Source organism: Crocodylus porosus, unplaced genomic scaffold (genome assembly GCF_001723895.1).
Source record: "Crocodylus porosus isolate Cpor-Errol unplaced genomic scaffold, CroPor_comp1, whole genome shotgun sequence".
NCBI classification, from domain to species: Eukaryota; Metazoa; Chordata; order Crocodylia; family Crocodylidae; genus Crocodylus; species Crocodylus porosus.
In genome coordinates this window covers 49548063-49562827 of record NW_017728943.1, presented here as the reverse complement: position 1 = coordinate 49562827, position 14765 = coordinate 49548063, and the positions used below count along the sequence as shown (strand labels likewise).

The window sequence follows — 14765 nt, the reverse complement described above, 5'->3', positions numbered from 1 at the left end:
ACATGTATGTGGTTGGGGCCAGAAGGAATATAGTCAGTTTGGGGCAAAGTGAGGAGGTGCTGACCATATTTTAAAATTTTCCTCTTGGGCTAGGGACAGACATTACACATAAACTGGTTTAAGTGATCAGAAACTGGTTTAAACCCATAACAGAACCGATGTTCAGTGCACATAAACCAGTTTGAAAGTGGCTGAAACTGGTTTTAGATAAGCCTGATTGAATGTAGTGTCAGACTTACCTGATTGGCTCAAACTGGTTTATGCAAAAATCTATAAGTGCAGGTAAAGGGGTAATGGGATGCACAATCCACAATCCACACAACTGCGCCTCCTGCTATGCCCTATATGCATGGCAGGAGGCACAACTGTGGCATCGTGCATTAGATCCCATCACACCTTATCTCCAGTGCAGGGAGAGTCTACGATCATGATGCCAGTGGCTCCCACAGCTGCAAGTTTCACAGTTGATGGGGCTTGGTGGGGCTCACAGTAGGGGCAGCACTGTGAAAGGTGCCCCTGTTGCAAGCATTGTTGGCTGTGGGGCTCGCAGAAGAAGGAGCAAGAAGAACGCTGCTCCTGCTTTGAGCATCCTGAGGTGTGGGGCTCCCAGCAGCAGCAGCATGGAGAACACTTTAGTGAGCCTCAGAGCCCACATCGCTGCTGCACTTGAAGTGGCGGAAGTGTTCTTCCCACTATTCCTGCTGTGAGTGTCACAGCTGAAGACACTGCCCTTGCTGAGAGTCCCACAGCTAAGGAGGCTCGGAGAGGGGGCAGCGTTCTCCCCACTGAGCCCCACAGCTGACAACACTGCCACCATTGTGAGCCTTGTCAGTTGACGGGGCTCCCATCCATAGGGGAGCAGCTGGCCACACGTTCAAACTAAGCGCTTATTTTTATCATGCCATTAATTGCGTGAACATGTAGCTGGGTCATGACTTCAGGTGTGATTAACCAGGATATCATGCCTTAAGTGTAATATGTAGAGGAGGCCTTAGTAAAAACCATCTTTATAGATTCTCCCCCTCCCCCCCGATTAAACTGAGCTAATCAATAATCCTGTGTGGGAAGGGTCTTTCATTTGAGTATACCACACAATAAATATTTTTATATTGAATTTGTCATTCCCCTAGCTATGTGGCATACTACACAGCAGGCCACATTCTATGGGAAAAAATCAGTATATTGTAACTGACAGACCCCTGGAGGTTACCACCTGCTTTCATCAAGATACATCAGGATTTCAAATTCTACTACACACCATACCAAATGCTTACAATGTCGGTGAATCTGTGTTTGTGAACATAATAAGAAAATTACTTAGATGAGGAAAGATGGAAACAGGGAGAAGGAAACAAAGAGCGAGAATCCATGGTTATTTGGCATTTAAAATTGGATCCACATGATAATTCAGAATTGTACAAGAGGCAACGTTAAAACTAGAGTTTACTTAAAAAGTAAAGTAAGGCTTAAAGTAAAGCCCTTTTTAGATTTTACTTAATTACATCTCCCTACTCTTATATCTGCCTTGTCACTGTGGTAGTCTCCTGCTCCAAAAACAAACCAAGGTTTCTTGTTTGACCGAATTAATGACATCATCAGTATTTTTTTTTTAACTTCCCCAGTAACTTATATTTATTATAACAATTATAGAATGATTTGGGCCAGGTCCCCTCTGTACTCTTTAATTTCTTGATTAACATTTAGGTTTACAAGTTTCTGAATTCCCTACCCTTATAGGAAGCAGAGAGTTTTGTGCTCATAGCTCTCACTTTTTGCTGAAGTGGAAGCCCTGAACATGCATCACCAAATTCAATGGAGGTTCCTTCATTAAATTGAAAGGGAAAGGATCAGGCCCTAATAACTGCTAATGATGAATGATCTTAATTATGGTATTCATCTCAAATCTGCTCACTCAAACAACCCCTTGAGATCTGCCAATACTGAGGGCTAGAGGTATGTAGATCACTGTCTGTACACTTATGGCAAAACTGTATTTCACATAATGGATGACCAAAGTGCACCCTGATACTAACTCCAAGTTACCTAACTACTCGGTAAGAATGAGTCCATTACCCATTTCCCCATCATAGGAAAATAAGCAGCTTCCAGAGATGTGCAGCTATCTCCCTATTTTTGTAGTGGGGCCTCACATATAGCTCACGCTGGATTGTGGTGGTGCCAGCTCATGGCTGGATAAGATGCACAGGACTAGGCCAGTGCATGGGCCAGGCAAGCATGCCTGATTGTGCCGACCACATATGCCAGATCCAGCCTATGAATGGCCCCAACACAACTCATCTGGCCCATGGGGTCTGAAGGGTGAGTACCCTCTGAATTAATTAATTCTTTCCATACCACCATATTTACTCAAATATAAAATGAGCTTTCCTCTCCCCTAGTTGGCAGGGGGGGAAAACCCCTCATCTTATAATTGTATTCAAGAAAATTTCACTAAATGCAATGCCTATCATTAAACTGCATCATGTGCTCAGCACGGGAAACCAACTACAAAGTTAACTAAAGGCAGTCAGCATTAAACCTGACTATAAAACACAGGGCCCACACTGGGCAAACATGCGGATGGAAATCTACACAACAATAGGTTGGTGCAGCACAACTGAATAAGATATATTGTAATGCCCATTAAGCACAGTCACCTTCACTGCTGACTCTTTTTAAAGTCAAAGTGAGCAATGGCATTGCATACATTTTTATTTCCTCTTCACTTTGAAAGTTGAGCCTTTGTTTCCCATTTCTAGCTATTCTTGTTTCTTCACCAGCATTAAATGTCTAGCAAAGATCATGAAGTGGGATCCAAACAGTTCACCCAGAATCCTTTTGTTGCTCACTCTCTCAGCCTGGCACATATGATAAGTGTGGCCCCACCCTCCAGGATGTGAAGCCAGACCAGGTTGTCCTGCACATTATTTGCATATACATTTTTGGAGCATCCTAGGACTTATGACAAGAACACCTAGTTCTAGTCATAAGTGGAGGCTAATTAGCACAGGATCCTTTTTGTGAGGGGCATCTGGAGCACACACATACTGAGCAGTGCTAAGCTGTGGGATCAACAGGGCTTGAAATGCTGTTGACTCTGGTGAGGTCCAGCCCAATGATCTATACAGTACATCATAAGCCTTTGTCTTTGGACTTATAGCATGCATAATTGGTACTATATACATAAGTAGGTGCCAAAGTTCTGCTTGAAAGTGTGTTTTTGGAGTACCTGTGTTAAAACTTCACAGCAGTTTCAAAAAAAAAATAAAAAGGTAACATGCACCAATTTTGGATGAACTAAGAGTATGCAAATTGCTACAGCTATGTTTAATTTCAAGGTTGTTGTTTCCAAATTTGCTACTCGTTTCCATGTGCTCAGGGAGAGCAGGGTCTGACAGCAAGGAGAGGGGGAAGGGGCTGCCATGAAAAAAAACATTGCGGGGAAGCAGAGAGAAAAAGAACTACCTCACTGCCTCCACCCCCAGATTTATTTTCTCTGATGTAGCAGTGTGAGGGGGACAAATACAAGGTCAATCTCCAATAACTAGAGTCTATACCTGGAAAATTATAACAAATTTATAAATATTCCAGGTATCAAATCTAATTGTTGGGGGGGGGGGGGGTGTTTGTCTTATAAACAGTCATCTTGTATTTGAGTAAATATTGTGTACTTATCACTTGCCTGGCCAGTCTTATTGTGATTGCTTTGCTTTTTATTACTTAGAATCATGTGCAATCCTGGAGTCTCTCTTTTACTGTATTCTTATCCACATCATTTTCATGTAACACAGGCTAAGGGCTGTTAAAAACAAAGGGCAAGACATTTACTGCCAAAAATAGTTATATTTCCAGTGGTATTTCCCATTTTCATACACGGAAAAACAAAAATTACATGTTATACATAGACACACAATATTTATTCTCACACATTATACATTAGTATAGCTCTGCATGGAACCTCTAACAGTCGCTTTAACACCATTTTCCTACGAATAAAAATGGCAATTTTAAACATTTTCATTTTTAGTTTTTTTTAAGTGTAAGTGCTGGGCCCATTAGGAACCTAGGATTATTTTTTTTCTTTCCAATGGTATAGAGCATGGTTTTCAAAAGGGCTGAGTTCCCAAAGATTTCTGCTGGAACTGTAAATGCTCAGCACTTCTAAAATATTCGATCCTTAAGGCCCACCTTCCCTATTTCCTTGGCCTTGTGAGACTGTATTTGGACTTTAAAATCATAACCATATACATGCATAAATACATACATACACACACATACACACGAGCTCCCACTGACGCAAGGCTGAGCATCTGTAATTTTGGCAGCAAGAGTTTTATAATTGGAAGGACATAAAAACATCGGTCTAGTATTATTTTTTCTTCCTTTTACATCAGTGTGTATTTATAGTTTAGATTGTAAAAATATTTCTGAAGCAATGAATTGGGCCCTGATAGTGCACCCTTAAGTCAACAATAATTTTGCCGTTCTCTTCAATTAATGGAAATGTAAGTCCTTAGACACTTATATTCCAACAGACCTTAATCAATGAGAATCTTTCCAAGGGTTTTTTGATCAGACCCTTCCTCAGCAGCAAAATAAAATGGTTAAAAATAGTGAGAAATTAATTTATCATAGCATTCTACAGTTTCACATGCAGAGATGTGGGCCAGAAAAAATTCCAGTGCTTTATTTTTCCATGGGAAATTTTCCATTTTTAAAAGTTCATTGTTTCATAAAATTCATTAGTAACAATGAATGGATGCCAATACAATATTAGGTAAGCTTGGCAGTTTCAAAGTTGTAATTAATGTTTTTCAGGTGATTATCCCTAGCAAGTGTGAGAAAGAGTACATATATGTTTTACTGATTTGTAAACAGGAGAATAAACACACTCATGCCAACCAAAAAAATCAAGTTATGAATTCACCTACTTGGCTGTGCAGGCCAAATCAAAACCAAAGCTAAAATTCTTATTTCATCTCAGACTGCAAGTGAAAGCAAAACCAAAGCTAAAACTGTGATTAATTTTTGTTTCATTTTTAGTTCAGCACACGCACAGACCAGTGCCTCATTTCTTTCTTGAGTTGGGGAAGTTAGAAGTGTTTGCATAATGATCTGTTAGTTTTTTAGTGCTTTTGGTTTGAAGTAGTCATAATAATGCCTACTCAGAAAAAACTAGTGTGTGGCATCATTGTACTGAAGTTCAAGCCGCTGAAAGAAGGAAGAAAGTTGGTAGATGTAAATATTGCGGGTAGGAGTATGCTAACAATACAAGAAGAATGAAGAAACTTTTAATAACATGTAGAAACTGTCCTTAAAGAGTACAAGCCATATACAGAAAGCTAATACAACAAAGTGGTGGAACAACATAGTCTGAAAAAAGTCTACTTCAAGAATCCTATGTAAGTAAACAATATGTTAAACAACACACAGTATAGACTAGCATCTATATTGTTTTAAAATATTATAATTTTAAAAGTTAATACAACTCTGGATTATTATTTATTTACTTATTTAAAATATGTGTATTCTGCTTTTCTGCTTGCACTAAGCACCCAAAGTGGCTTGGGCTTAACATTTTTTTAAAATTACATAATAGATAAATAGTAAACTATTTCAAGCCAATATAGCGATCTTAGTCTTCTTGCCAATGGCAGAGGCCAGACAATACTTCCCTTTGGCTCTGCAGTCCCAGGGCAATTGAGCCCTGCAACACGCTGAGCAGCAGAGTGTTCTTTCTGGCAGGGAGGGGGGAAGCAAGCTCCCTGCCGCTTCTCCTGCTCCTTCTGATGGATGAGGCTAGACTAGAATAGGCTAAAATAAAAATCTTTCCCCCCTTTTGTTTCAGGAAGTTGGTAGTTTGAGTGAAATAACAGATTTGCAAGAAAATGAAAATGAAAATGCTGAGCTGCCAGGTCTGGGACCAAGAAGAAACAGGATCCTCGTTTTCAAGATCACCATCACTAGATATGCGATCCACCATGAATAACTGTTCAAGACAGTCGTGCTTTTTATCAAGCTTTGTGGACAAAATGTCAAGAGAAGATGAAGAAAAAGGAGATGAGACATTACCTTGAGCTATATTTGCAAGTGGTACACCTCTTTCTATAACTGAAAATCAGTACTGGAAGGAACATTACAAACTAATTCGCCTATCATATAAGTTACCATCATGTTATCGTTTATCACGTTCTTTCTTAGATAGAGAATATGATAGAGTTCAAACAAAGGTTATTCAAAGGATGGTCAAGCAGAATCACTGACTCTGATGTCAGATGGATGAACTGATATACAAGGAAATCCTTCATTGAATATTATGTTAGCAACTCATGAACCAATGTTCCTGAAAGCAATTGCTACCGAATGGTCATGTCATACAGGTAAATACATAGCCAAATTCCTAGGTGAAGAGATTGAAAGTGCAGGTCCCTCCTGAGTACAAGCCCTTGTAACTGATAATGCAAGTAACATGAAAGCTGCATGGCAAATATTAAAGGCAAAGTATCCTCATTTAATAATATTGGCTGTCTTGCTCATGGGTTGAATCTCCTGGCAAAGGACATAGTAAGTGTGAATACAATGGAGACAATATTGGCAAGGTGCAAAATAATTGTGAAGGTATTCAACAATCATCATGTTGCTAATCCGACTTTGAAGAAATTACAGAAAGAGAAGCAGGGGAAGGAAAATGCACTTTTATTGCCAAGGGAAACTAGATGGGGCTCAGCTACAGAGTGTTTACTGCACGCAAAGAACTGCTTGCAGTGTGCACCAATAGATGACACAGTACCTCTGATTATTCCTGTGAATGTTCAGAAGTAGATTCTCAACAACAATGCATTCTGGGTTTGAGTTCAAGGACCATTCAATTTGCTACTACCAGTTTCAGTGGCTATCAAGAAACCTGAAGGAGATGCACCAAGTCTTTCAAATATTCCAGAAATATTCAGACAACTGAATGAAAATCGAATTGAGCTTTTGCCTTCTTCACCTCTTTCCAACAAAGAAGCGAAACAAATATTTACTAAGAGATCTGAGTTTTGCTCTCATCCAGTTCATCTGGCAGCAAATTGGGTCCTCAACACAGAGGACAACATTTATCAGAAGATGAATTATCTACTTCTCTTGATACAATTATGGAAGTAGCTAAGAATGTCCCCAACATCAACAAAATAGCCATGATGACAGACATTCCCGAGTACTGCACAAAAGAAAACACTGGAGCAAAAACATCATTTGGCAGGCAGCAGAGAACATGTCTCCTCTCACATGGTGGAAGGGATACTGTAATATCCAACTGTTGTCCAGAACTGCTCTAAGGATCTGAAGTGGTCCATCAATAGCACCTTCTTGTGAATGGAACTGGAAGGCTTTCAGCTCAAATCGAGACAAAAAAGGAGGAACAGACTAACAAATGAATGCACCGCTAAGCTTGTTTCTATTTCTCAAAATCTCTTGCTTCTGGAGAATCAGGTAGAAGCACAATTAGTGAAGAAGATGCAGTGTGATAAGTTGGCCTTGCCCATAAACTCACTGGTAAAACCATCCGTTAGTGAAAGAGAATGTGGTTCGAGTAGCTCTGAATCAGATTTGCCTCAATCTCGTTCTGAAATGGAACTAAAAGTAGTGCAAGTGATTCTACCAATAGTGACAGTGACACTGTTGGTGCTGCAATGACCTCAGTGGAAGAGAGTTAAACTCTGTTGAAGTAGATGAGTGGACAACCATGGCATATCATACACAGTTCTTTGGGCGAGTTAAAATTAGCATGTCAACAGTTTTCAGTGCCTTTGTTTTCTTTTCTTAAATTTAAACAATGTAAGGGAAGTACATGCTATTGTGTATTGTCTTTACATTTTTACAAGTATTCCAGTAAAAATAATTTCTTTCCACATATGGCTTTGAATTTGTTTGAATATAACATTTAAACCACATTAAGTGTGCTGTATTTAATTTTTTTCCCTAATCAAATATTTCAGTTCAAATACTTGTGGCTATCAGGACATTACCGTAACATGGGGGTACTTTTTTAGTTTTGTTTACTAAATGTAAGTCAAATAACCATGCTAAATCAGATAACGCTCTATTTAGAGCATTGGAAAATATTCCAATACAAAATTTTCCGGAAAACCCACATCTCTGTTCATCTGAATGGACACATGCACACATGAAAAACACAGAGACTTCTAGTACATAACCACTGCTGTGAAGGGTATTTATCTTGAGGTAAATAAAAACAGAATTAATGTTATATATAATATGTATACAGAAACTTACTTTCAAATGAATTTATGGAAATGCTGTTGAAGCAGTTTAGGGGATGTGTGTATGTTTGTGTTTACGCACACACAAGAGGAGAGAGAAAGACTGGAAAGATATATAACTGCTAATAACTGACTTTTTCATCTGACAGCAGTTCAAAAAAAGTGAAACATGATTTGGGTTGATCAGAAATATATATTTCTCTCAAAAATGTTGGTGAATTAAAGTGTTTAAAAATATTTTGTGTCCATACAAAAGCTTTGCTTGATTCCACATCTGTTTCCAGCTAATTAATTCTCCAGAAATGACACAAAAAGCACAAAATATTTCAGGCAACCTGTATCTAGATTCTTCGATGAAAACGCTTCAGTTTACTCCTCTCCCTCATTTATACACACATACATATATACACAAATGTGTGCGTGCACCTACATAGAAAAAGAAAACAACCAGTTCATTCACAAGTAAAGAACACGTGTCAGAGTACTATTCATCCTCTTACGTGACTATTTCCCTTAGTCATCAATCCCTGATGTAAAGCTTTGTTAAATGCTTTCTGAAAATATAAACATTATGCTGAATTTCTATCATGCCAGTAAAGCTACATCTTTAGAGAATTTCAGGTTAATTAAGCATGACTTCCCTTGCTTATATCCATATTGGCAGTCCTTAATCAAACCACATTTTTCCACACAACATGCCACCACATCCCTTAATATAGCTTCCAAGACTTCTTAGCATACATTATTAATCTTATTGATCCATATCTTTCTAAAAATCATTTTCTTAATTTTTGTTTCAAATGAGAGAGAAATAATACTACTTTACAGTCCCCAGCAATCTCCCTTCAATCTAGATGCATTTTAAAAAATATTTGCTCCTGAGCTTAGGGTGTGCTTTTCAAAAGCATGCAGAGCTGTCCACACCTTGTTCCCAATAAAATCAGTCAAATAATTTATTTCAATTTAAAGAGTAATAAGATTAATACTGAGCACTTAAAATTTGTACTTTAGAATTTGTGTCTGATTATTATCAGGGCATAATATTTTACCTACTTGAAGCACATCAACAACACCCATTAGATTTGAATTTTTTATGCATCACTTTACTCCATATTTCTAAAAGTCCATCATTTTCCATAAAGAAAGACAGAATACTAAAATATTCTCTTTTCTCTTTCCAAATAAGTTATGTATTACCATTTGTAGAATTTGAGATTATCATATAATATTTGCCTGTCCATGTCTTAGTGTATCCAGATGCTACAAAAGTAATGATTAGCAAAAGAAGATGCAAGACTTCTAACTCTGTCCTTCTTGGAATCTATCTTGTACAGGAAATGCTTCTTTTTTGGTATACAGCTTTTGGTATAGTTTTCACCTCCCTTATGTATAAAAGGTCACATAAATGTTATTGGAAGCAATGCAGACATACAGATTAATCTTGTTATTGGAAATCTGTTGTTATTTTTTTCCCTTCACAAGTAGCAGTGATGCTTCACACTGGAGAATGGCACATTACTATGTCAGCAACACTGTCACATAGGCCATAGTAACAGGTAGCCCTTTAAGGTGACATCTTAGTCTAGTGCTACTTTGCTGCTAGGCTCTCAGTATGCCAAGGGAAAATTGTCTAGGCAAATACTCGGAACTGTGGGATGTCACAGCAAGAGATGTTGGTAAGGGAGATAGAGCGCATCAACATCTACCTTCCCTGTTAGTGGTAAAGGAGGCCTGGCCAGAAAAAGACAAGGACTTACTAATTTATTCAGATAGAGCACCTGGAGAAAAACAGGAGCTATCAGCAAGGGCTGTGGACAACAGCTGAGTAACTCTGAAAAGCAATATAAGGAAGAGGAGGTTTTGTTTTTGAATATCTAACTTTACTTAGAGCTAATATACAAAAGAGAAATGGTTTTCTTCAGCTGAATAGGTAGGTACAGATAATTCTAAATAGAGCGGGGGAAGGAAACTACACCAAAGCCCAAGGATCAATAATGAAGCCCAGGGCTGGAAGCACTTTATTCTGGGAACAGGTAAAGGAAGTGACCATTGGGAAATGAACAGAGAGAGCCTGACGTATGTACATGACACCTACTTATTCTGGCACTTCAGACCTAAGCTCCTAGTAAAGACTATGCAGGTGCTCCACTTCACTTTGCATGTGTGAAAGTGACTGCAGTTCTTTTCGTCATGTTAATATGCTTTCCTTTAAAAACAAGGTGCAAAAATGTACACAGATTGCATAAGTTGCCTGAAGCATAATGAAGTTTAAAATATTTAGCTTGAAACTGTTAAATATGGGGCACAGGGAGAAAGAGGAGGCAGAGATTGTATATTTGAAATATTAACTGCATTAACAATGGTTATTTTGGTAGGTGAAATTATTACTTTTTAAAAACTGCATTTTTAGCTTAATAGCGAACTTTGATTCAGATAAGTAGCAATTTTCTAAATCAGCCTCTCTTACGAGCTTGGTTTCATTATTAGGTTTACAACATCTTAAAGTAAACAAAATAATATGCAGAGCAAACACAAACTAAATTTCCCTAATAAGACTTGTAATGCTCCTCTGCTGATATCAGAATTAAAAGTTTTAAAAGCACTTATTTAATCATCTTCCATTCTGAAATGTTACATGTCAAGTGCCACTCTCTGGCATATTAGTCTAACCTATTTCACGAACTTGACATTAACATTTTTTACTTAAAGCCATAGTTCCAAATCTCCTTAGCTGTTTCCGTGCTAAACTCCAAATACATCTAGTAATTTGTCATTAGGGTGGCTCATAAAAGTTAATACTCTACTTGGTAAAATTCTGATGTTCAATACAAGACACAAAAACCACATTGCTTTAAATTTTGAACTTGAGGCATTAAATATAAGAAGATTACTATGTTACAGCAATATGCTTGATATAAAAAAAAGAGCTGGAGATCTATGTATATTTATGCCTCTAATAATAATGCAGGCATTTAGTCAAATACTCATGGAAATCTATTATCCTTAGGTTTAATCTATTTTAGGCCCAATTTTATTTGCCGTACATACCTATGGCAACATATCAGGTATTACTTGTACAAAGTTATGCAGAGCATTGAACTCTTTTGTCCCCATGTGCATTTTACTTGATTATTAAACATTTCAATTTTCTTATAGGCGTCTCAACCTCAGTGCAAGACAGAAACTTTAAATAGCATAAGGCCCTAATTCTGCCACCACTGCAGATGATTTATCTCTCAGTATGACTGTAACAATAGGCTGAACAAAGATCTAATTCAAATATAATATATGTATGGAAGATAACGTGCGTACACACTTTTTAGGCACACATTTTTATAATCATGAACATTTCCTAATACCAGACTGAACTGAAGTAGTACTCAAGTTTTCTAAAGGGTGGTGTCACATGTTCAACTTAACACATTATGCAGGTAAAACACAAGCAAATGCATGCTCAAAGAGTTTAGTGCATATTAAGTGTTGCTGTGGCACTTCAGAACCACCTACTCCCTTCCAGGCAAGGTTTATCTTGAGCTCATACAAGGAATTAGGCCTCCTGAAACATACCAACTTTAATACATTCCAATATTGCAATGAATTGCAAATGCTGCAAGTGAATGTGTGACTATGCCTAATGTGCCTGAGTCCCATTGACTTTCTAGTTTTCCAGGGTGCTTCTGAAAACATTGTATGCGATTTTTTTCAAAAAAAATGTACACTGATTTCCAACAGGTACCAGGTAATGATAACCCAGTAGGATTTTAACCTTCCTCTAAAACTATTCAATGGTACAACTGTTCTTAAAAACTCCAATGGAGTCCCAGGAAATCCTATTTCAGACTGGAATGTAACAGAAGCTAGTTGTAACAATATCCTTCTTAAGTCAACGGAAGTTTTGCTAATAACTTTAAAGGGAAGAGGAGTACGGGAACCTGATGACAACTTTGGAATTGGAAGACAAACTTCTTGATTCTCATTAGCAACCCAGAGTTTGATTTGAAACACCTTAAAGCTTGGCCCTTTTGGCATTTCAGAGTTTATTTACTCACATTTTGAAACCAAGATTGCAGCACACATTCAAACAATTGGATAAATGAGTTGGTCAGTAAGAAAGGGGTTTGGAAAACTATAACATTTCAACCAGTAAATGAAAGAAATCTCAGTCTAGAATGTGAAAAAGCCTTTACAGAAATCCAGCAGGTGAGGGGGAAGATTGAATGTTGTAGTCCTGTAATTTAGTAGGACTGCCCTGTATGATTTGGAAATGATCACTGCAGAATGTTTTTGGAGGGTAAAAGTATAATTGGGGATAGATCAATAAGTAATTTCTTTCAAGAGGAACTAATCTTGTTCCTAGAAGTAGCAAGGCTTTTAAATCAAAATCAAGCAAAGTTCAGATTAATCTAAACTACAAAATTTTATACTGCCCTAGTTAACTCTCTCAACTGATCATTTATTTATGTTGCCATAAAACCCAGATGCCTTCAGTTTTGATTGCTACTTATTTGCTTTAAGGCAACTAAAATTACTTTTTTAGATTTCCTAGTGTGACAACTGTGTTTTCTACTGAAAATTTATCACTACACAGCAACGATGAAACCAGTTGACTCCTTTTATTATTAGCAATGAGTACATTCAATTGTGATCATTGTAATTCCCGCAACAGATTTCAGCTGAAATCCTCCAAGACTAATGTACCTTCCTATGACATTGCAAAGTCCTGTTTCATATAATTAGATTGCCAAAATACTGCTATACTTGTGCAGATGTTACAGTGCAACTTTTTAATTGAAACAGCTATATAAAGCAATATGTATTTTGAATCTGTCTGAAGTTTCTATACAGTACTATACATAATAAGCGAGTGGGGAACAACCTTTTTGGAAGGCATGCCACAAATGAGCTACAGATTCCCCTAAGTACCACTCCAGTCCCCTTCCCCTGCCTGACCTGCTGCTCTGCTTTCTGCCCCATCTCCTCTGTGCTCCTTGTCCCTTCCCTGACCTGCTACATGCTACACAAAATTGCCTATGCCACTTGAGGTATGCATGCTACAGGTTGGCCACACTTGCTGTAAGTCATTTTCCTTTAAATTATTGACCCTATGATTGTGTAAACGTTACATATCTGATCAACTGTAATAGAATGAAAAAGCCTAGGATCAGTCATGACATATATAAAAATAACTTGTATTTGCTGATAATACTTACGATATGCAGCTCTAAATAGTCTCCGAGCCCACTAGTACTGTCCACTCGTACCAAAACAGCTTCTTTTTGAACAGTGCTAAACCCTATCGCCAGTCTGTCTGCACGAGTGCTTGGCCGATCATTCGGAGGCCATGTATAAGTGATTTGTCCACCACCTTTGCTAAAGATATATGTTGTTCCCGCTGTAAAACAGAAAATAAAGCCAATTAGTTCACTTGTACCAGTGGCAAACCACATGACAAAATGTGTGCTCTACATGAATCAATATTCTTTTTAAAGCAGCTAAATTGCTAAAATGAAACAAAGCTATATTTCATCTTCAAGGTGTCATAAATTTGTTTCCAAACTAAATATTGGAGCAACCTAACATCGGTGCTTTTTTATTGAATGGAGTCAATATAATCACCCACACTTTCCCACAGCTTTTAAGGATCATAACCAGGTACCTACCTAATTTAGGGGGGCTGCCCCCCAATTTCACAGGCAGAATGTGAGCTCAGGCAGCCATTTCATGGGTGCAGCATGGCAGGGCCCCCATGCCTCCGACTGGACAAGAAGCCCTGGTGGCCCTGCCCCTCACCACTGATTGGCAGCGAGGGTTATCCATCATGCAGCCCCATGCCTCACCACCGACTGCTGGAGAGGGGCAGGGCCACATGATAGCCCCCCTCACAGCCAAGCAGTGGTGAAGGGCAGGATTCCACAGACTTTGCAGGCAATGTCGTAATTTACAGAATCTGCAAAATCACAAATTCAGTAGTTCCCCAATCATAAATGATTTTGGAATGCACCTCCATTCTAGGAAGAATACAATAAGCTTATGGTAATATAATCCATTAAAAAGAGAGGGATACACAAACACACATATAACTGTGTTTCTGAATCAGACCCACGTGGCAAACAAATAACGTAACCCAATTTATTTTGAGATGAAGCTCCATACTCAATATGAAACCCCATTTTTTAACCTTGTGATGAAAATGCTATGCAAGACACCACGGGTCATTCTGCATAGTTAAGCCAAACATACGAAGCATAGCAAGACACCTTTTTTTGTTTTTTTAAACAAGCATAAGGTTTACCCTCTTATCACATGAGTGATAACAAATGGAAGCAAAACAGCATGGCTCACTCATCTTTTCAGGACACAACAGAGAATAGAAGTAGTCTACACAAGTAGCATTTTATTTGCTAACTCATAATGCACAAAGTTCTCAAAATGATAAGATTTTCCAATAACAAAAAACTTCACATATTGTTTCTAATTTTAAATATGCACTTACCCTTGCCT

General features: G+C 38.0%; 1 protein-coding gene across 27 annotated transcripts in view; it reads right to left on the bottom strand.

Moving 5' to 3' along the window:
• Nucleotides 1-14765, bottom strand: part of NRXN1 (neurexin 1) — a 1194206-nt gene that overhangs the window by 328063 nt on the left and 851378 nt on the right. For all 27 annotated transcript variants that reach the window (XM_019549307.1, XM_019549308.1, XM_019549327.1 and 24 more), the window contains one exon: nt 13475-13656. In XM_019549307.1, the coding sequence (XP_019404852.1) occupies nt 13475-13656 (182 nt within the window). The remainder of the gene's footprint in view (nt 1-13474; nt 13657-14765) is intronic.